The 20,981-nt window shown below is 39.5% G+C and overlaps 2 protein-coding genes and 2 long non-coding RNA genes across 5 annotated transcripts; 3 read left to right on the top strand and 1 right to left on the bottom strand.

The window, feature by feature from the left end:
• Positions 1-1,320: 1,320 nt before the first annotated feature.
• Positions 1,321-5,913, bottom strand: rabac1 (Rab acceptor 1 (prenylated)). Of its 2 annotated transcripts, none has more exons than XM_008431324.3 (6): positions 5,762-5,913; positions 3,914-4,058; positions 3,587-3,799; positions 3,299-3,396; positions 2,986-3,087; positions 1,321-2,131 (listed from the first exon to the last, which is right to left on the bottom strand). In XM_008431324.3, the coding sequence occupies exons 2-6, from the start codon at positions 4,042-4,044 to the stop codon at positions 2,043-2,045; spliced, it is 633 nt and encodes a 210-aa protein (XP_008429546.1). In that variant the 5' UTR covers positions 4,045-4,058; positions 5,762-5,913; the 3' UTR covers positions 1,321-2,042. The 2 variants fall into 2 exon arrangements, with proteins under 2 accessions (XP_008429546.1, XP_008429548.1); XM_008431326.3 differs by having other exon boundaries at positions 3,914-4,055; positions 5,762-5,908.
• Positions 3,358-4,226, top strand: LOC145547588 (uncharacterized). Its single transcript, XR_014083876.1, has 2 exons — positions 3,358-3,442; positions 3,550-4,226. It is a non-coding gene; the product is annotated as an uncharacterized LOC145547588 (long non-coding RNA).
• A 171-nt stretch (positions 5,914-6,084) lies between the features above and the next one.
• Positions 6,085-20,448, top strand: dedd1 (death effector domain-containing 1). Its single transcript, XM_008431327.3, has 6 exons — positions 6,085-6,265; positions 6,564-6,759; positions 8,462-8,975; positions 9,050-9,172; positions 9,499-9,639; positions 18,613-20,448. Exons 3-6 carry the CDS (start codon positions 8,504-8,506, stop codon positions 19,008-19,010), a joined length of 1,134 nt encoding a protein of 377 aa, XP_008429549.1. The 5' UTR covers positions 6,085-6,265; positions 6,564-6,759; positions 8,462-8,503; the 3' UTR covers positions 19,011-20,448.
• On the top strand, positions 9,646-17,720 carry LOC108167026 (uncharacterized). The gene is made up of 2 exons (XR_001777420.2): positions 9,646-12,577; positions 14,549-17,720. It is a non-coding gene; the product is annotated as an uncharacterized LOC108167026 (long non-coding RNA).
• Positions 20,449-20,981: the final 533 nt, after the last annotated feature.

The raw sequence follows: 20,981 nt of genomic DNA, 5'->3' as shown, positions 1-20,981 counted from the left end.
AAATTAGTAGGAAGCGGATGGATGGATTTAGACAGTAGGATTGATAAAATCCTGATATTTAAAAGTTTTTTTACTCTATTTTAAAATCATAAGTACATTTCCAAACCTGGAAAACAATTTCATCAAACTCCAGATTTTTCCAGATAGTGAAGAAGTTCTTCTGTTACGTTTGATACATATTTTACCCTTACTTGAATATAGTTTTCCTAATATTTTCATATTTCACATTAATTCTTGAAGCCTTCCTCACTCAGTTTTTATTATTATTTAATGACATAAATATAATTTGGTGCAGATATGTAGCAGTGACATGAATCTGAGGATAAAAGAGCCACCTGGTGTCTCTGATCTTAATGCATCGCTGTAGGGGAAGAGTTGGCAGCAGCCCAGGGGGTAATGCACCAAAACCTGTACATGTCAGCCTCACCTGACTTCAACATATGAGCTTCAATAAGAGACAAGATTACTAAGTATTATTGTAAACAATAAAAATAAGCATTGTGAAGGTGCAGTTTGGCTCAAGAATAAGAAAAGGTTGCATTCCTGAAGCCCCTACCTTCAGGCTGTAGCCTCTCAGAGGTCATCCGTTTTAAATAAACCTCCTGTAGACCATGTGGTGCACAGGAAGCCATGCACGGTTTAATTCTGCATTACCTGAGAGAACGGGTTACTTCAATACTTTGCCAGCTGTGGCAAAAATCAGAGAAACAAAAACTTTCAGCGACTGCTCCACCGCTGTCTAATGACAAACCTGCTCCCTTTCACACACACACATTGTGTCACTCTCGCTGACAAACACCCTCTCACTCTCACCCTTGTTCTAATTTCCCTGGTGTCTCTGCAGTGAGCTCACTGCAGTGCGACTCCCCACCCGCTCCCCCTCCTCCCCGCCGCCCCGACGTATAATAGAATATCGATCGCTCGGCTTTTGCCGCAGTGTGTAAGCGAGTGCTCCTGTGGACGGGTGAATGTCTGGCTGGGGCCCTCCAAGGTCATTGCCATGGCAACCGGTGCATGGGGTCCTTCGGCTGTGCTGTCAGAGAGCACAGGTCACAGGGGTCACATGAAGAGGGGGAACAATGGGGGGAAACGAGAGCGAGAAGGGGGGGTGGGGTGTTTGTCGGTGAACGGTGCAGTTTGCAGCACCGCAGACACACAGAAAGAGAGGGAGAGGGTGAGCAGGGATTCATGGTGTTTTATTCCACTGTGCATTCAGACTGGACCGGAATAACAACCGAACGGTACAGACGGGGTTCTGAGGGTTGCAAAGTTCAACGCAAAGCGCTGCCAGGCATGCACAAACAGAAGACAACTGGGCTGTTTAAGGACGAATCAGTAACAAGAATTTATTGCACTTCCAAAAATTCCAATACAAAAAGAAACACACCATTTCAATCAAACGTAAACAAATAGTACATTTCTGAAACATGCTTTCATTAGCCGAACGTTCAAAGCAGATTGATTAAATATGCACACCGTGAGAACGGTGAAACTCTCAACACAGCAGGCCTTCAGTACCTTGTAAATGATCCAGAAGCTTTTCTCAAATTAGCATTTTATTAAATAAAAACAGGCATTTTAAAGCATTATATGGCACATAAACAGCAGTTTATAAATATGAAGTATGCACAGAATCAGTTTCTACAGCAGAGAGTTCATTGCAGAAGCTCTATTTATAGATGGCGAGTACATCAGGAAGGACCAAGAGGCTTCATGACACAAACCAGAGGCAAAAGAGGTTAGAAATATGCAGATCAAGGCCCATCATCTCACAATGTGCTTTAATTGATTATTAAGAAATTCATGGTTTTTGCATATGACCAGCTATGTACATGAAAGAGTGTAACAACGATTCTTTGACGCAATGTAAGGTGCGTTGATAAATGCCATAATGCTAAATACCTGGAATATAAGATACACATATAGCTTGGAAACAGTTTTTAGAGCAGTTTCTCCCCCAAACACCTGAAGGCTGGTGCAATCACTGGGTCAAAAAGACGCCCAACCGTCAATCAGCAGCTGCTTCAAGTTCGGCCGGGTCGTCACACGGGTTCCATGAGGAGCTCGTCCAAGTCCGTTCCCTCCAGCTGCCGGAAGGCGGCGTGGGAGCCAATCAGAAACAGCGTAGCTCCTGGGAGGAGACAAAAATTTATTTTAGGACAGAGAATATGTCGAACTTTTTAATAAAACAACAACAGTCCATGAAACCGAATATATTAGCAGGAAAAAAAAACTCAACTAACTTCATAAAAATACAACGGCCCTCATTAATCAGACATTTGGGTGTCAAGTTATTCTCACACAACAAATTTAACAATTTGTCTGTGAGCGTAGGCCGGGCGGCTTTATTCCCACACCAGGCTTCAGATTGCAACAGCGTGGACCTGAGGTGCAGCAGAGAAAATTAAGTTGTGCCAAAGCATCATTATTATTCCATACTAGTGCAAAAATGATGAATAGCAGCACAAGTTTTTAGAGCGTTTAGATTAAAGTTTTTTGATAGTTTTTCAGCTGCATCAATGTGCCATCGGCTGTACAAAGCAACCACTGTGGTGCCCTGTGTATTTAGGCAGACAGAATAGGACGCCTGGAGACTGACTGGACTGAAAACTGTACATCTAGAGAAAATCTGTGGTTCAACTGAGATGAAAACAGTATGAATATAGGGATGTTTGTGTCTGTATTGGTTGTCATGCAGGTAAAGCATGACAGCTTTACCTGCATGACTTAAAACAAAGTTTCAGGTTTTGTTTGAGTCTTTTAGTTTCTTGTAATTCTTGGAGTGATGCACCTGACAAAAAGTGTGCATTTCTTTTTTGAATGACCTTTTAACATCACAGATTTTGTGAGCACGGCCACCGAAGCTATGAATAAACTTGTACAGTGTGCACAGTACCACATATTCTGTTGGCAATAGTTGCCAGCAAACTAATGCCAACAGATCAGTAACATGTGGCCAAACCTAACTGAAGTGGTTTGACTTACCAAGAACCCAGAAAACAGCAGCGCCGGCGCCTGCCAACCAGAACACGGGCAGAGAGATGGCTCCAGCTAAGCTCATCTGGTGGGGGACAGTGAGCTCTTTACCTGGTGAACAAGAGAGCACAAAGAAAACAAATCGATACGCTTTGTACGTGCAGGTTTGTCCTGCCTAGTACAGGACTGATTGGGCTTGTACTTAATGATAAAATGACTTCGCGCTTCCAAGAAAGTCTGAGAAATTAAAAAATTCATCCAAGGAACACGTGTAAAAAAACCAAACAAACACATAACTTCATTTTATGCCAACTTTACTCACCAAGAACAACCAGCTTGGACTCCAGAGACTTGAGGTGGATTATGTAGAAGGCACCAGCAAACACAGCCAAGGCAATCAGCAGCATGGGTGAGCTGATGCTGAGGGTCAGGAGCACAAACAAGTCAATCGCTCTCAGATTTCAAGGTAGCAATTCTCATCTCATGGCCTTTTAAATGTGTTTTATGTCACACAGAACTACAGAAATAAAACTGCTAATATGAGAATAGGAGGTGAACATTTTTTTTTTTCAGATTAAACCAACACTGATCCAACTCATTGAGGTCTTACATGCAGTAGAGGATGAGACCCAGAAAGATGAAGGTGTAGTTGCTGTTGTAAACCTCCACGTTCTTCACCACCCTCTGGCAGAGCTCTCCGAAGCTTCGAGGTTTCGAGAACTTCCGTTGGTCGACAAAACTGGCCCACGGTCGAATGGACACCCTGCGGCGGTCAAACCATTCTTTAGCCACGCTGACTGAGAGGCCTTTGGGAAGCCACAGCCTTTGGAAAGTAAAAACAAGATCAAATACAGATCAAAATAACAAGCTATGTAATAATATTCATATAATCTGCTGTTTTCAGCTTATAAAAAAATCTAAAGTGAAAGGCTCTTACTTCGCCAGGACTCCAGCAGCACCGTTACCCCCCGTTCCAGTTGGATGAGCATCCTCCGCACCAAACAGATCTCCAGCCTTGCTGTCCATGTCCACAAGGCAGTTCTCTCCCTTTGGTGCACCTGAGGACATCTGAAGGCTTCCTGCTGAAAGGAGATTTCAAGGAATTTAAAATGTCTGGATGTAAAAATTGCAACTAAACATTGAACACGTTGGCAACAATAAGTTGATCCCCAAGCAGCTGCTAACCAAAAGCCTTCCTCCTCTTGACACGATAGTCTTTATTATTGCTTCAATAAAGACTTTTAAAATGAGTGGTAGTTCTTTGGGTGGTGGTACTTAGGATCCCTTTAGAAGTACTCAGAAAATATTGCTTGATATTTACGTAATAAATATCAAGAAAGCTCACAAAGATTTGCACTACAGTGGAAAAACATGCAATTGTAACATGATCTTGTTGAATATTGTGATGAAGCTATACGGTGTGATAAACATTTTCCTTTTCATCTAAATCAAGTAGGTGTATTCACATCTCAGACACTAAATTCTGTATCGGGGAGGGGATCAAAACCCATATAACTCAACTGATATACAGTTATGTGTAGGATGAATACAAAGCACATAAAATATAATTGACAACCTAGAATTACGTCAAAGGAGACTTTTGGGATTGTGATATTGTACACATGCTTCAATGGCGACTGCAATTCAATATATCATGAGGTTAACATTTGTTACAAGCCAGTTTTGGCAACACATTAGGTATAACAAATTGTAAATATGGATTAGCTACACATGTCATGGAGATACAAAGCAACACTTTAACACTACGGCTACCGCAAAGTTTAAAAAGTGAAGCGGCCATACTGGATTTTGACATTTGATTGGTGAGAAAGTCCAAATCTGTTCTTTCAATGTTAATTATTACAGTAGTACCAGGAAATAATATTATCTAAACTTAATGAATAAGAAAAATATAATCAGTTTTTTTTATATATCTGACTTGGTGATCGATGAAAAAATTGCTGCATCTGGCTGACAGATTGGTGTATTTCTAGTATTTAATCTGGCAGCACTTGTTACATAAGGTGAGAACCACCGCCCTAGCTCATTCAAATTTATCCATTGAACCAACAGGGAGAAAATGTGTAGAAATAAAATAATTGTTTTAGTTTATTTACCAAATTTGTTTGGAAGATCATCACAAGGCCTGGGCAGCTCAAGATTATTAGAGGGAGAAGAGTTCTTTAAAGCAATATACAAATATAAATAAAATAGCTTACATGTTTTTAGAACCCACTATACAATAAATTTGGTGGTTAAAACTTCCTAAGAAATGAAGCATATGGTGAATTGTCCTTCAGGCAACTACACCTATGCTAAAGCCTTTGGATTTGAGATCACTCTCAAATCCAAAGGCTTTTAAATTCACACCAGAGGAAACTTATTTCATTAAGTATTTGGAAAGATTGTTGCTCAAATGTTCGCTCAAACCGGCTGAATACTTTGTTAGTAGAAGGGCAGTGGAAAATTACAATCAAAAAGGGCCTGGTCAATACCACATCACTCAACAAACATGATATTCATGAATCTGTTATTGTTAGCAATAATATTTTTATTTAGAGAGTCGCTTTGTTAAGTGACATCCATAAATATACGCTTAAAAACGCAACTTTTCCGGAAATTCAAGACACTAACATGTAGCTTCTTTGCTAACGTTTACGTCAAACTCTAGTCAGCTTATCATAACATCAAAACACTTTACAGATACTCATATGCGTTCTTGACGACTAAAGAGCATTTAAAACTGTACATCATCGAATCCTTAAAACAAAATATAGGTACTCACTGAAAAAGTTTTATCAGACAACCTCCTCCTCTTTGTTGCTGTTCAGGATCACGGATGTGATGTGGCCACAGAGAGAAAAGGGGAAAAAAACATCTTGGTATTCTGATGCACCACACTGCCACCTATTGGCCACACTATGAACCTCATTGAAAACGGGATGCTTCAAAGAATAAAAACAAGTTTGTGTTAATGTCATTATCTTTTCATGTGTGTTTTAACTTGAAATGCATATCTGAATGTATCTCTACAATATGTATTCTTGTAGGTTAAGCGACAGCCATGAGATCAGCTAGGTGGTGCCCGTTGTCCTTGTTCACAGTTCACAGATCGCACAAAGAACTGACCGCAGATCAGTGGCGTAAAAACGTGACCTTACATCATCCGTCAAGCCGGAGGGATATGATTGGTCGTTTTCCCAGCGTTGCCGTGTCGTCGTCACCGTGGATGTTGGTCAGTGGAAGTTGCTAGATTTTCAAGCGGAAGAGGAGAAATAACAAAGGAACTGTAAGTATGAATTATATATTTTATTTTACTGAAAGAGCAAGTCTAAAATATTTTCAAATACTTAAGAGCACGCTCTTTTATTCCTTAGCAAAACTGTGCTTCCATAACAAGAGTCGAGCAATGTTGTAGACGTGATATCGGTTAGCACAAACGGTAGAAAACGGCTGCTAGCAAAGGACCAATGCATATTTAACAACCTACTAAATGCCTGTCGGTCTAACCTTGACCTCTCAAGCATAAGAAACATTTTTGTTAAATTTGAAAAGCATTGTTGTTGTTGTTTTTTTTCCCCCAACAGAAAACGTAACGGGTTACATAAACCATCGCACGGCTCCACCAATCAGCGCTGCTGCTGGGCGTCAGAAGAAAGGACAACTTGTATTTGGCTTCTAGCGTTTTGCTGCATTCTGCTGAACAAAGCGACAGTTTAACAGTCACAGCTGGCCGTTTGTTTGGCGAGTCTCGAAACAGCGTCGAGCTACGGACGATAAAAGGTAAATCCGCAGACCTCGATATGCTTTAGTTCTATGCAGTACTGTCCGGTGACTAATGCTGGGCTGTTATGAAGTAGAGGAGCTTCTTATCATTAGAATACCATTGAAAAGCTGATAAAAATTCTACACACAGAAATGCTTCTCAAACGTTTATTTGCTTCGATGAGTATGATTTACAGTGAATGAAAAACTTCAATTTAGTTCTCCAGAGAACTAGGATATATTATAATGACAATGTGGAAAAGGAGCTTCAACACAGAAATGTTATTGCCTACGTCATCATGAATGACTACTGACTTGACAGTGGTTCAGCAGACAGCTATTGACACAAATAGGGCAGCCCACAGAATGCCATTACTCATGAAGCTGGGTGTTCAGAGTGCTTTATCCAAGGGTATAAGTGGAAAACTGGATGGAAGGAAAACCTGTAATGCAATAGCGGAAGTGGGGAACCAAAAGCCAATTGAAGAGTTAAGAATTGACAAGGCGTGGTCATTAACTAGAGTTAGAGCATCAAGACCAACCACACAGGGAGGTATCCAGGACATGTTTAAATTGCCATTTTGTCATGCTAAGCTACACCTGAAACAGAGGACAACGTGGTGAAGACATGTTTAAGTACTTTTTTAAAATTTAGGTCCCAAGTCTGGGCTGGTGTTGGTCTGCTGTGTTGTATTATGTCTAAAGTCAGAGCAGTCATCAGCCAGGAGTTATAGAGTACTTTAAGGTCCTCTCTTCTGACAAACTAGATCCAGGACACAACCTGCTTTAATTACAGTGGTACTTGACTGACCAGCAAGCTTCCCTGATCTAAAATCTACAGAGAATCTATGCCGTATTGTCAACTATAAGATGAGACACCAGACCTTAAACCAGTTAATGGGGGCATATGCTGTCCGGGAATGTTTTTCATTTGGTCAACACGTCTGCACAAAAGACTTTTTTTTTTTTAATTATACTTAGAAAATATTCAGATTTTATAATAACAAAGACGTTGGGTTTTCATTTGCTGTGAGCATTGAGATTAGCTGAAATAGATCAGTTAATATTTAAAATATCTAACCACGTGATCCAGAGCCAATATACAAGTTTTATTTTTTGAATTCGGTGTCCTGAAATAAATGAACTGTTAATAAAATTTTTATTTATTAAGATGACCCCATAACTAGCAGCAGATGCTAAACTAGCATCTGCTGCTAGTTTAGTATTATTTGTTAATCCTTCATAATTCAGCATGTGGTCTATCTCATGTCTGACATGTTAAAACCAGCATTTACTGTTCATGTGTCTTTTGTTTGTTTTGGGGTTTTTCCTCTGTTTTTATTTGTAAGATCCTGGTCTGAATCCAGAACTTGAGTCACTAGACTCAAATTGTGTTTTGAAAATTTGCTAATTAGAAACAAATAATGCAGATAAAAACAGTCAGGCAAACTGCAGCAAAAATGAAAATGTACATAAAATTGCACAAGCTTTGTGCACCTCAAATAATTTTTTTCTCACTGTCACCACTCCCACAACTAATTGTGCTCCATAGAAACTACCAAAACACTGCATGACACTCAACACTCACCTATATTGTTGTTATAAATAGTAAAATAATAATAATTTGAGTAAATGTCGGCTTCCTGGTACCCATGGAGTAGGCCAAAGAATTTATTGCTTAAAATAATATTTGTGTATCTTTCCTGTTGAAATTTTTCAGATAAGAGAGACCTTGGGAAGGAACCACAGTGGAACCGTGACCATGGCTACAGTGCAGTACCCAGGGTGCCCCATCAGGGACTTACTCCACTGGGACGAAACCGAGTGCCTGAACTACTACGGGATGCTCTCTCTCCATGAGATGTTCGAAGTGGTTGGCTCTCAGCTCACAGAATCTGACATTGAAGCTCTCTCTTTCCTTTTGAATGAAACCTACCCTGCACAACACCCTCTTGACCCAGCGGGCTGGACAGTTGAACCTGCTGAAGACGATTCAGAGGACACTGGTGTAGCTCCAAGTCCACAGCTGCTGAGGGCATGGAGGCGGTTAAAGCCCAGTGGATCACAGCAGCCTTTAGAGGGCTTGAAGTTTAAAAGTGGCCTTGAGCTGTTGCTGGAGCTTGAGAAGAGAGGATATCTCAGTGATGGCAACCTGGAGCCACTGTTGCAACTTTTAAGAGTGCTTACCCGTCATGATCTGCTGCCATTTGTGTCCCACAAGAAGAGGAGGACAGGTAATCAGTCAGCAATAGTCTCTCAGAATTAGTCATTCATTTATTGGTTAGCTAATTTTGAATCTGTTTTTCAGTGTCTCCAGAGCGAATTGGACAGAGATTTGAATTGGATAAAACAGAACTGGTGTTTGGATTACACCAAAGCTGCAGAGAGACAGATATGCCTCTCCCATCCTTCACACAACAGTTAACAACTGGTAAGTCTGCTGACCTGTCATTTTTATTGTAGAATATTATTCGTTCTGCTTATGCAAATTTTTATAAAGTGCCTTCTAAAAGTATTTGCATCTCATTTCATCACATGACAACAGCATACAAACTGAGTTCAAAGTTCTCTCTGGTGTCCTTATTTCTACATGATATTGTAGACTTGTTTTTAACGCTGTGTTTTGAAAATGTGTATACAATTGCTATTGCTGCAATTGTAATTAGAAACAACTGTGGCAACAGCCATTTAAAAAAATGTCCCATTTTTGCCCATTTCTTAAAATCAAGTAATGACACAGGCTCTGTGGGTTTTCAGATATTTACTCTCAGGCACCTGGGTCATCTACAAGGATGCGGAGGAAGAAGAGGGGACATGGCTGGAGCCGTAGACCCAAGAAAACAAGCAGACGGGTCCAGCCACTGCCTCTCCCATCAGCACCTCAGAAAGTGTCATGTGGTAAGTGCAGTGAATACATGTGGAACATGTCCCTTTTCAGTTTTCCCCCCCTTTGCTTTCAGAAACACTTTTATTTTTCCTTCCATTTACTGTTTTTCCTTCATTTAAGTTTAATATCCAAAAACATCTGGTCTTCAGTCTGTTAACATCTTCAACAATTCTCTGTATTTCATTTACTGATGTCCCAAACTGATGTTCATCTCTGCTGAACCTCAGCTTGAATCATTGCATTTCCTGACAGCCTGCTAGAGCAATAAATTACTATATTTATCATTTGGTGAAGATAAAAACAGGCTAAAAATAATTTTAACACTTTAAGAAGTGTTGTGCATTTGAATGAGACCTTGTTGGTCGTAAAGGCAGAGATCAATTCTCCAGATCCAAACCTACTACTAATGTCAAAAATACACTTGTCTGGCTCATTCATCACATTTACCAACCTACAGTTTGAGTGGTAAAATTCCCAACTTGAGGATTATGTTTGAACAAAAATATTGTCACCGTTAGAACTTTCTACATTCCTCTTTTAATCACCAAACTCCAAAACATTCAAGCTGTTTTCAGTCGTACATTCTTATTGGATGGACAGTATCCTAATAACTTTCTCAAACAACATCGAAGATTTGTTTTCTGTTTCTTCACCTTGACTTTCCCTACATTCTTGTGCCCTCATATAACATTTTCCTAACCCATTGGTCTGTGTTCAGCTGCTGCTACTACAAATGGAAACTGGTGGCTACTACCTGTTCTTTTTGTCTTTACTTTCAAGCCAAGTTTTTTAGTCCTGTCACCTTAAGAGATGCCCTTGTTCTGCTTTGTTGTGCTTCTTTTATCTAATTTTCCTTCGATATTTGTAAAGAATAATTTAAATGAACTAAACTCATGAAGATATCCCAAGTTGGTTCCTTCAAAAGTGAAAAAAATCCCTTAAGATCTTGAAAAATAGTTGGTAAACTGTTTTTGACCTCAACACATTAACTCGAAAGAAAATGGACACTAAATACTCCTGCAGCAGATTATTCAGCTTTTCGTTGCTTTTTATCTGGGATGGGTATCAAGATCCGATACAAAACCGCTCCGAGTTCCTTGTTCTTCAGCTCTGAAATGTCACAATTACGAATTACAATGATAAACTATCTCTATTAAACTTGAACGACTTTAATGTGAAAAAAACGTCAATATAACACGAACATTGCAGTATTTTAAAACTTTCTCCTTGTGTTGATTTTTGGAATCAAATCATGTAGAAATCACGAAAAGATACCTAAAATCGTAATTATTATTTTAAAGATTTTCCTTTTAAAATTGATGATTATCAGTCTAACAAAATACAAACGTGCAACCTTCTTTGTAACATAGCTGGTGTTCCTTGTAATTAATTAATTAGACTTCCTCAAGTCTCTTCCACACACATTAAAAATCAGAACACAGAGAATTCAGCAATCTTCTTAGTATGCATTAATCTGCTGTTTTGAACTCAAACATAACTTGGCGGTGACATCTTGTTGGTTTATTGTGGCAACATGCATCTTATCCAGATTGTGTTGCCACTGTACTCCAGAGGGGACAGGCCATCAGAGAATTGAAACAGGAAAAGATACTTTAGTCTCATTGCGTTCGCCCTGGTTTGTCGGTACTAAAAAATGTTTGAAGAATTCTTGGCACTGGGGCTTTTGAGTTTAGGCCCCTGACACATAGGGATCAGTATGTGCTTTGTTCTCAGTTCTGGAGAAGTGCACACTTGTCCAAATTGCAGACAGACTAAATGCTGGACGAGCAAAGGAAGTTTTGTTTTTCAGGCAGTGTTTAAAATGACAAATTCCTGGCATTGTACTGTCATACAGATGCTGCAGCACAACTTTTAAAAACTCAATTCAAGCCTCAGTATTTTGGTAAGATCTGTGAAGACTGATGTTTTTGTTTTGTTTTTTTTTGTCTGAGCTATTTTTTTGACTCCACTTGTGAATATAGAATCACACAGCCCCAACCAGTTTAAAATATTGGCAGGATGGCCATCTCCACGTTGACCAGTAGTTCATACAGAAATCAGCCATTATCTAAGTCCTTTCATTCTTTTAAAGCATCTGAGATGCGTCAGTCTATCGTCTACAAACAGGCCAGGCTGTATTTGCTCACTAATAGTTACAGCTACACTATGTAGTCTGGAAGAGGGCAATGACAGTAACATACAGGTAGGATCTACATAGCTGATTATTTTAGGATAGGAAGTGCTTCATGTAATCTATTCAACATCAGCTCTATGGAATAAAATGCATCCATCTACTGATAAACACAAGTAATCATCAAATATTACTTAAATGTTCTACTCTCAAATTTTAAATTATCTTCCACAGCATTGTGACAAATAAATCCTCTTATGTTTTGACTGTTATTGTTTCAAAACAGTAAAATTTTGACTCAAAACAATTTAAAGGGACCTTTATCAGATGCAATAATTCTAGTATTCATGTCAACAAAATCCTAATGATACCCATCCCTTTCTCAACACTTAAATATGAGTATTACACTAGAGTTTGCTTTCCTTTGTGTTGTTTGCTCAGTTATTTAAGAAGCTTACATGTTGCTTGTAAAGGCCCGTCTCTGCCTGAAAGTACAAGATACAGGCCAAACCAAAACCTTCGTCATCTCGACTTGATCAAAATATAATCTTAGAAGGAAGACAGCCCTTCCCCATTGGTATTAAAGTTGAGTGATGTGCCTGTGAACATGCTGCTGTCTTGACTCCACATTTGATTCCACCAGGTTGACTCCGATTGTGACTCAGATCGAGTTACCTATGACACAATGGATCACGAAGACAGAGATCGAGACTGAGGAACAAAACAAAAAAGTCTGTCACTCCACTCTGTGCATACGTACTGCAGTGTGCGTGATCAACTCAGTCATGTGCTCTCACAAGTCTGGGCCGATGCCTAAGGTAAAAAGAGGCTCTCCTCCCTATTACAACAGGGAGTGGAGCTGCTACTTTGCTCTGTATACGATGCTTGTCTATCATAATATAGGTGCTCCTTACCTGGTCCCCTATCATCAAGTTTAGTTGGATTTGGATAAATCATCTTTTGTTATTTAGTCTTGTTCACTGTGGGGGAAAAAAAGAAAACCTTGTGTCACAGAATATGGATTCCTTCCTGTTCTGACAAGAGTTTGTGTTTTGCAGAACTGACCAGAGGCCTCAGCAGTGCGCTACAAATTCCTCTCAAAAAACTGTACCTCATGTTCAAAAGTAAAACTACCAAACAGTAGAGTTTTCTGGATAGGTCTTCTTAACTAAAGTCAGATATCAGTGGGCTTAATAAATCATAACAAATATGGCCAACATTCTGTCTTACAAAGTGAGTGAAATTACTCCTGAGTTTATAAAAAAATTATCCATGAGAGGAAAAACAAGATATTTTTGTTTCCTCTTAAACCAAAACATTTAAATGAAGCAAATATGTTTCGTAAGATGAGAACCCCAACTGCAAAGTGAATGAAGTCATGAAGCTTCAAGTTTTATGGCCAGAGTTTTATGGCCGATGTCCTCCATCCAGTTTTGTAAAATGTTGACCTGCCAATACTTATTTTAACATAAAAGGTAGATCTATTTCCTTAACTTGTAGGCATGTAAATGGCTGCCAATATCCATAAATCTCAAAAGCAACCATTCCGAGAAAAAAAAATGGATAGAACAAAGCACTTTTGCTGCAACATGATCAGCCTTCACAAAATCTGCTGAAGTCTCTCGCTCTGTTCAAAAGTTGTCTCCATAAACATAAAAACTGTTTTTAGATGAAATTTAAATCTTTACATCTGCTCCAAGCTTCATTTTAAGCACCTTACTGGTGGCCAAGTTTCTTTTTCCTCTGTAACATCTTCCACACAGAAGAGAGAAAAAAAAAGTCTGATTTTTAGGTTCCCGGCGAGAGGGTTAAAAGTCATAGACAGTCACCAGCTGATTTCTCTGCCCATTAATTTTTTTTTTCTGATGACGGAAAGAGTGCAGCATTATTGAGATGAAGTTGAATCTACCTAAAGTTGATTCGTAATGCAATATTGACGACAACATAATATATTTAGTCTAATCAGTTGAAAAAAAAATTATTTGTCCAAAATTGGAGAGACTTTTTTGTTTAAGGAGGTCATAAGATAAAACAGAAAATAAAAGACATGTTGGTCACATTTGTGAAAAAAGCCCTTTTCACCTTTTTGGCATAATTAAAAAAAACAGTTTGTCAGTATGTGAGGACCAGCCCTTTTTCTTTTCAGAAAATCTAAGATGGCTACCACTTTTAAAGAAAGGACTCATCTTTTTTTTCTCAAGCAGTTCTGAGAAAACAGAGTAGTGCTCTGCTGAGGGAAGCTCGTGCTGTATCTTATCTCTGCAACCCGTGTGAGGCCCCTCATGTGCGTTTGTCAAGACGGAGCAGAGATAGATAGGGCAGTTCAGTCCATCACTGGCCCCTAGCATTTCAACAGACCTTAAATAGTCTCTCTTGTCATGACTCATCTCTGAAACCATTTTCACCAGAGTGTCTGAATTAAACTGTGACAATAACGACTGCCATTATTGCTGTTCCTATAAGGGGTGCTTGGGGAAGCGTATGCTTGGTTTAATTGACCCTGTTGGTTAGCCTTTGCAGTTGGATCTTAAATGATTAGTTGTCAAGGTTGAATGTAAGAAAAGTGTCCAACATAAGAGTAATCCCAAGCATCCCAGTGTATCATCAGGACACATTTAAGTGTATCTGGATATATTAAGTTGACAATGACTCCTACTGGTCAATCTGAAAGCTGATTACAACTAAGAAGTGCCTGCTTGATGTTGAAGGAAAAAAAAAAAAACAGCAACCCAGTCAACTATCATCCAACCCACTTGTGCTTGTCTCTCTTTCTCTTTCTGTATTCGCAGTTCTAAACAGTCCCAACGTGTGTATCAGGATGCGATATCCTTACACACAAAGAGAGAGCGAGAGATCGAACACTAAATGTTCAAACCACGCAAAACGGTAAAGAGTGATTTGTCTATGGGACATGAGAGGTTTGTGTGCCTGTCTCTCAGATTTCCCCGTAGCTCTCCACTCTTGGTCGGTTGTTCACCAGAAAAATGGATCGATAAAGAGTTGAAGCTCTCCGTGCCAAGCGACTCCTCGTAAATGGGTACTTAAACTTTTTTTTGGAGGGGTGGGAGGGGACTGAGATGAGGAATTCAAACGGTCTTGGTGCTGAAAGTGAGTAATGAAAACTGTGCCTCCTAATGTCCTGTCTAAGTGGATGTCTCTGTGTCCGATGAAGCGTGAAGTGCTCTGTAACCCTAACAAAATGACTATCACTGTGTTCCTGTGGTTTTTAAATGGCCTTCCCCTCGCTGTCACTGTCTTTACTTCTATCCTGCTCAGTGTGAAATGAAGGCCACCCATAAATGCAGTAATTGGCAAGTGTTTATCGTAGCCCTGGCAATCGCATGCTGTGTAACGATAGAAAAGGTCAATTTATAAGACTTTAAATGCCTCACTCTGACCACAGCAGGTACTTCAAAAAAGTTGAAGCTGTTTTGCAACCTATTGTATCGTCATAGAAGATTGACAAAATGCAACTCATGGCTGTAATACAAACGATAAAAGATTTACCTGCAGGCCTTGACGGGAAACATCCCAACTGTGAAATTTCATCATAGCACCTTTGGAAGTGTTTTATTTCTGAGTCAAAGCAGATGTACACAAAGGACAGTTGTGTTAACCAGAGAAGCTCCAAACCTTTAGATATCAGACTCATTCAAGATTTTTCCACCTTATTCTTCTGTTTCCACTTCATCCCCCACCCTAATCTTAATTATATCTGACTTTACCCTGTAGGGTATTGCTGCTTTTGAACAAAATGTGAGCCCTTGCCCTCCTTATTGATTGATCATTCATTCTTTGTAATTGTCCTGCATACAGTTTTCATATATAATCAATAAATTGTGGTATAAAAAGGAATATTATAAAATTGTTCATTTGTGTTGTAAGTCATCAGAATTAAATGTCTTCATGAAACTGGATTTGTTCTTGTACCTTAATGCTTTCCTAAACAAAACCTATTTGCTTTCAACTTTTCTGAAACCAGTTGGTTTTGTGCCTGAATCTTGCAACCAGCCCTTACAAATGTAACATTTAGATCGCCCTGTTTGAGCCAGTCTTCTGCTTTTATAATCTAATTACACACTTCTGAAGAATTCAAATGAAAACCAATGTTTTGATACCACCCCTCTACAAATGTTAAGGGATTCAAAATCAATTCCTTTATTTGACATTTGCATTTCTAATGTTGGCATTTTCTAAATGTTTCCCTAATGAGTCGGGTGCCTTTCGCTGTGGCCTCAAACAAAATGTTGAGTTAATGGGACTTCTCGCATCAGGGTGTAGCTGTTGAATGAGATTGAAAACGAAACGTGTTCAAGTAGTGCATAATGTCATGTCAGCATGGACTGAAACTTTTGCAATTGTCTTTTCATCAGTCACAAGTAGAAGCTGTATGTACAGTATGCCCCTGGTACACATTTGTGAAACTTTTTAAACGAATCCATGTTTTAGTGCTGCAGGATATCCTCATTCTAAAATGTAGGAAAAATGCAGCATTTAATTTGACCGAGTTCAGTGGGGGATATTTGGTGGAAGAAAGTGTTCTTTTTACCAACGCGTTTTAATAAATGGCTTCTTGTTCCTATGAGGCTTCAATATGACGTGATATAAACCTTTTTTTTCTTGACTAATATTTGTGACTGGAGATTATAAAATGATGTAGAATCTCCTTCACTACAAATCTATCACTGCATGTAGTAAAACTCTTTTATACACAAATAAGTTGAAAAATATAACCAGTTTTCAGTCATGCTTTTAAACCTAAATGCTGCATTTAATTTTTCTCTGAAATAGTTGGGGTGGAGTGGGGGGACCAACAAGTTCATTGGAGGTAAAATGCATAAAAGGTCTTGAGGTCAAAAAGTCCACATCATATTTGAAGGCTTTTCTTCTCCTTGCCAGAGTCACCAGTACATGTAGCTAGAATCTGTTTTCTTCATAAGAGTGGTCCTTTTGCTCACCTGAAAAGACGATTTACACAAAGATATTTTAGTCCCAATACTTGAAGACTTTAAATTGTTTCAGTATTTGCTCATGATTTTTGCAAATACTAAACTCAGCCCTTCTAACAAGTTAGAAGGGCTGAGTTTATAGTTAGTTTCACTAAACATTGGCTGAGCATGTTTCTAGATTGTGACAACTGCTGTTCTGGGAGAGCTTTGATTGGGAGAGCTGGGTCTTTGTTGCAGCAAAAGTCATCAGCAGCTGGTTGCCTCTTGGAGCTCTGGAAAAATGTCATGGGAGATGATCTCAGCGTTGCTCTTGCTCAGTACAGTATGTATCCTCTAATCTTTCTCGCTGTGCTGTTGCATGACCATCAGTCCAGTACACTGCGGAAACTCAAGAAGCTACTTATTCTCTGCAAAGAACATTTATATTGAGAATCTTCCAAATGTAAAGATTTAAAGCCCGTCTAAAGCTTGGTACAGCCGAGTTGTTTTACAAAAAAAAATAAAAAATTTAAGGTGTCAACTTCATTTCAGTACTTGGTTACATGAACGCTTCAACCATGATGTTTGTGGACCTTTTAAAGCTGTCACACTGAAAGTTCTCATGCTCCAGTTTCTTCTGATTCAACCGTTTTGTTAACAGCTGCCAATGATACTCAAATTCATAGAAATGACCGACCGAGAAATGGAACAACACTGCTGGATCAGATGAGTATTTCTTTCCTTGCTCCGACTTACCGACTTAAGTTTCACCAAAACAAACCGAGGGGCCAGATTTACAGCAAAGATGCTCTCAGATGGGATGGTCTACTTCCAGTGCCCTCTCATCTCAGTTTACTCTGCATCGCTGCACCTTTTTTGTGTGGAACTGATTTTAAAACAAAAAGAGATAGCATTGAGTTCAGCCTATTGAGTAGGAACTGCGCCCCCTTAACAAAAAAGAAAAAAAAACAATCACTGCTCAGTTTAATACTGATGAATACGATGCCCAGTGGTGATGCAATGCTGTGAAAAATATTTACTCTGTATAGATTTCTTCTCTTTGCCTTTTTGTCACTAAATGTTTCAGATCCAGAAAGCAGCTTTTAATTTATCATTTTACATCTTAAGATGGAAATGCTTTTTGAAAGCCAACCTTGTTCTAAATGAAAACGACTTTTGCCCTAAAGCTAATAACTAGCAGTGCCACATTTGGCGACAGCTCCTTTATGGTAATAACAAACCAGTGAGTCCTTTACCTCACTTAGGAAAAGTTTTGACCCACTCTTCTTTCCCGAACTGTTTTAATTTAGCCTGATTTTAAAGACTGGCCTGTTGATGTCAGCACCTCAATCACTTATTTCTCCATGCTTTCTGAGATTTTTTTAACCTGTTTCTTGTTGTCAGACTGGTTCTGTTTAGAGTATTTCCTGATTCTACTGGGCTCACCGTAACAAGGCTTCAGAATAGGTTTTGAAATGGAATTAAGTTTTCCATTAGAATTCATTTTAATAGTCAATTTATGATTTAAGAAAAGCGGCAATAACTTTTCAACACAACCAACATGTGGCATATCATCGTTTAAAAGCTGTATTGTTATATTCACTTTGGTTATTTTTCTCTGATATTAAGAAGTTTAATCTGAAACATTCAAGCGTGACAAAAAAAGCAAACAAAAAAAAGATATAAAGGCATTGAATGCTTCTTCACAGCACTCTAGAATAAACCTAAATAATTGGTATCTGAACTTTTTTTTTTAATGTTTCTCTCTCTCCCCCCTTTGTTCTGCCCTCATGACCCCTTAAAATCTTTCCCCTCTCTTTCTGTCATTCTTTTCTTTCCCTTCTTCATTATCTGCTGACTCCTTTGACCCCCTTCACTTCCTCCCACCCGCTCCCACTGTTTCCTCCACCTTCTGCTGTTATCAGATATCCGCCTACGCGTACGGGCCGAGTACCTGGAGCACGAGTCGGCGCTACGTGAGGGCGTCTCGTCAGACAAGCGTCAGCCGCTGGAGCGTCAGTTCGAGTTGTTCAGCAGAGCCAGTTCGCTGCTGCGCGCCAGAGACCTGGGCTCCATCGTCTGCGACATCAAGTTCACAGAGCTGGACAACCTGGAGGCCTTCTGGGCCGACTACCTGAGCGGGGCTCTGCTGGAGGCCCTGAAGGGCGTCTTCATCACGGACTCCCTGAGGACGGCCGCCGGCTCAGAGGGCGTCCGCCTGCTGATCAGCGTTGACCAGGACGACTACGAGGAGGGCCGCAGGCTGCTGAGAGCCAGGAAGGCGATGTCCTCCGGTAATGGTGGGCGCACACAGACTTGCTAGGCCTTGTGATCCAATGAGACTCTTTTTGTTGTATTATATGAAGCTTGAAGGAAAGAATAGCTGGGACTATGACGGACGGTTCAGGTGGAAGTCGGAAGCACTTTTAAGGCCTTTTTTTGTTTTGCTGTTGACGTGACAACCACTAGATGGCAGAAGTAACTATTGGCCTTTTTTGTTTATATCATGCCTTTCAGTTTTCAGTCTAAGTTGGAACATCAATATTTATGAATGAAAGAGGAGTAATTATGGATCAGTCTGTTAAATTTGGGTTTATGTACAGGTGCTACATTATTGAACACCGGGATGAAACTGGAAGGAGGGAGAATTTTCTTTGACGCAGCTGGAAAAGGAAAAAGCAAGAGTGGGCCTCCTGATTGAGTGATGACACTGTCAGTTATTTAATAGATTTAGAAACTAATAAGAAAAAGAGCAGAGTCAATTGACTAACTGTATCAAAATTTGAACATTTTATTTTCTTCTATACTTTTTACTTGGCTCTGGAAAATCTCATTTACAACTCCACCACTAAAACTACAAACACTATTTAAATTTTGTTTGAATGTTAAGAAAATAATGAAATCAGGAATTTGGTTAATACTTTATTTAAAAAATGTGAAATATGGGGGGAAAAAAGGAAAAAATCATTACTGAATCAAACTAAAATTGAACAAATTCGGAAGAATGCGCCGCTCTCACCACAGTTTGACTTCTACTTCGAACTTCGGAGAGCCCCGCCGACACAGGAGAGACCAGATAACACTGGGAATCTCTGCCCCGTGCACCACCATAACCCACCGTATGATTGCCGTGGTCAGTGGATGCTTTAGTCATCAGTAGATGACAGCAGTGATTAGGAACAGGTCTCAACAGACCATGGAAGATTCATCATCACAAGCTTGTCAAGAGTGGCCCTGATAATGTAATGGTGGCTTGTGCCTGGGCTCCCAGTTAGGCCTCAGCAAGTGCTTCTCTCAGCAAGTAAAGCACAGGACGGAGCGTCAGTCAATACAAGTGATGTTGGAGAGATCAAAATCAAAAGTGCACATCCCGGCTTCACTCAGCCCTGCGATGTTGGCCCAGTAGAGTGGCTCACGGACAGCTGTCTACTCGCCCTGCTGGAACTAATGCCTGGACTTCACTCATAGAAGGCGATCAATAAGGCCTCTCACTCTTAAGTCCCTTCATACTGGCACGACTTAAGCAGGCAGACACTGTCTGAAGTACAAGTCTCTGCCGGGCTGAGCAGAGACCAGCGAGAGGACAACGGACAGATTTCCATGTTTACTTTGTGTGTTTTTGGTAAAGGAGATAATGTTTGTTTGTACTGTTCACTAATTCAGGGGATTTTTTTTTCTTTGGAACGGTAGACATTTTTTTGTGGAAATCTTTATATATTGGACGTTACTTCTGGTGAATAATAAAAGTTTTGATGACCTCATGGTGTTTTTTTGATACATTCATATTTGTCCTCAACATTTTGCATAGTTCCAATTGTGATATCGGAAAAATCAGCACCGTATTTTATTAGCTGTTTAGCTAATTTATTATTGGTTCTACAAAACTCTACATCTGAAACATTTAAAGTTGATCCCCAACACAAATAACCCGAAGGGCTCTGCTGAGTACTGACTGTTTAATGTTGCTGGTTTAAAATGTTCCTGAAAAAAAGTATTTTAAAATTTAAAGCACAATATTTTGAATTATGCTTCAAAATTGCAGCAATAAGGTAATTCAAGTTGTTGAAATTCTTAAATCTTAGTTATTTTTATACTTGTGCTGTTTCTCTTGTTTCCAAACGTGTATGCTACTGTGCTCCAGAAGAAGCTGATCATATTCAGGAGAACTTCATGTAAAATTGCACAAAACTTTACCACATTTTTTAAAAGCCAATTTGTTACACAATGAATTGGCTGAGTGGAGATGCAACCAGTATGCCACATCTACTTGTTCCTTTTGCTTAAGGTATTGTTT

Source organism: Poecilia reticulata, chromosome 16, assembly GCF_904066995.2.
Source record: "Poecilia reticulata chromosome 16, P_reticulata-male-v2, whole genome shotgun sequence".
NCBI classification, from domain to species: Eukaryota; Metazoa; Chordata; class Actinopteri; order Cyprinodontiformes; family Poeciliidae; genus Poecilia; species Poecilia reticulata.
Note: the sequence above shows the minus strand (reverse complement) of the source record. Positions and strands in the feature narration are given on the sequence as shown.

Coding starts and splice junctions, on each gene's coding strand:
- dedd1 (XM_008431327.3), top strand. CDS start 8,504: ATGGCTACAGTGCAGTACCCAGGGTGCCCCATCAGGGACTTACTCCAC. Junction 8,976..9,049: donor CCACAAGAAGAGGAGGACAG/GTAATCAGTCAG, acceptor TCTGTTTTTCAG/TGTCTCCAGAGCGAATTGGA. Junction 9,173..9,498: donor CACACAACAGTTAACAACTG/GTAAGTCTGCTG, acceptor GTGGGTTTTCAG/ATATTTACTCTCAGGCACCT.
- rabac1 (XM_008431324.3), bottom strand. CDS start 4,044: ATGTCCTCAGGTGCACCAAAGGGAGAGAACTGCCTTGTGGACATGGAC. Junction 3,397..3,586: donor GGTCTCATCCTCTACTGCAT/GTAAGACCTCAA, acceptor CCTGACCCTCAG/CATCAGCTCACCCATGCTGC. Junction 3,088..3,298: donor GTCCAAGCTGGTTGTTCTTG/GTGAGTAAAGTT, acceptor CTTGTTCACCAG/GTAAAGAGCTCACTGTCCCC.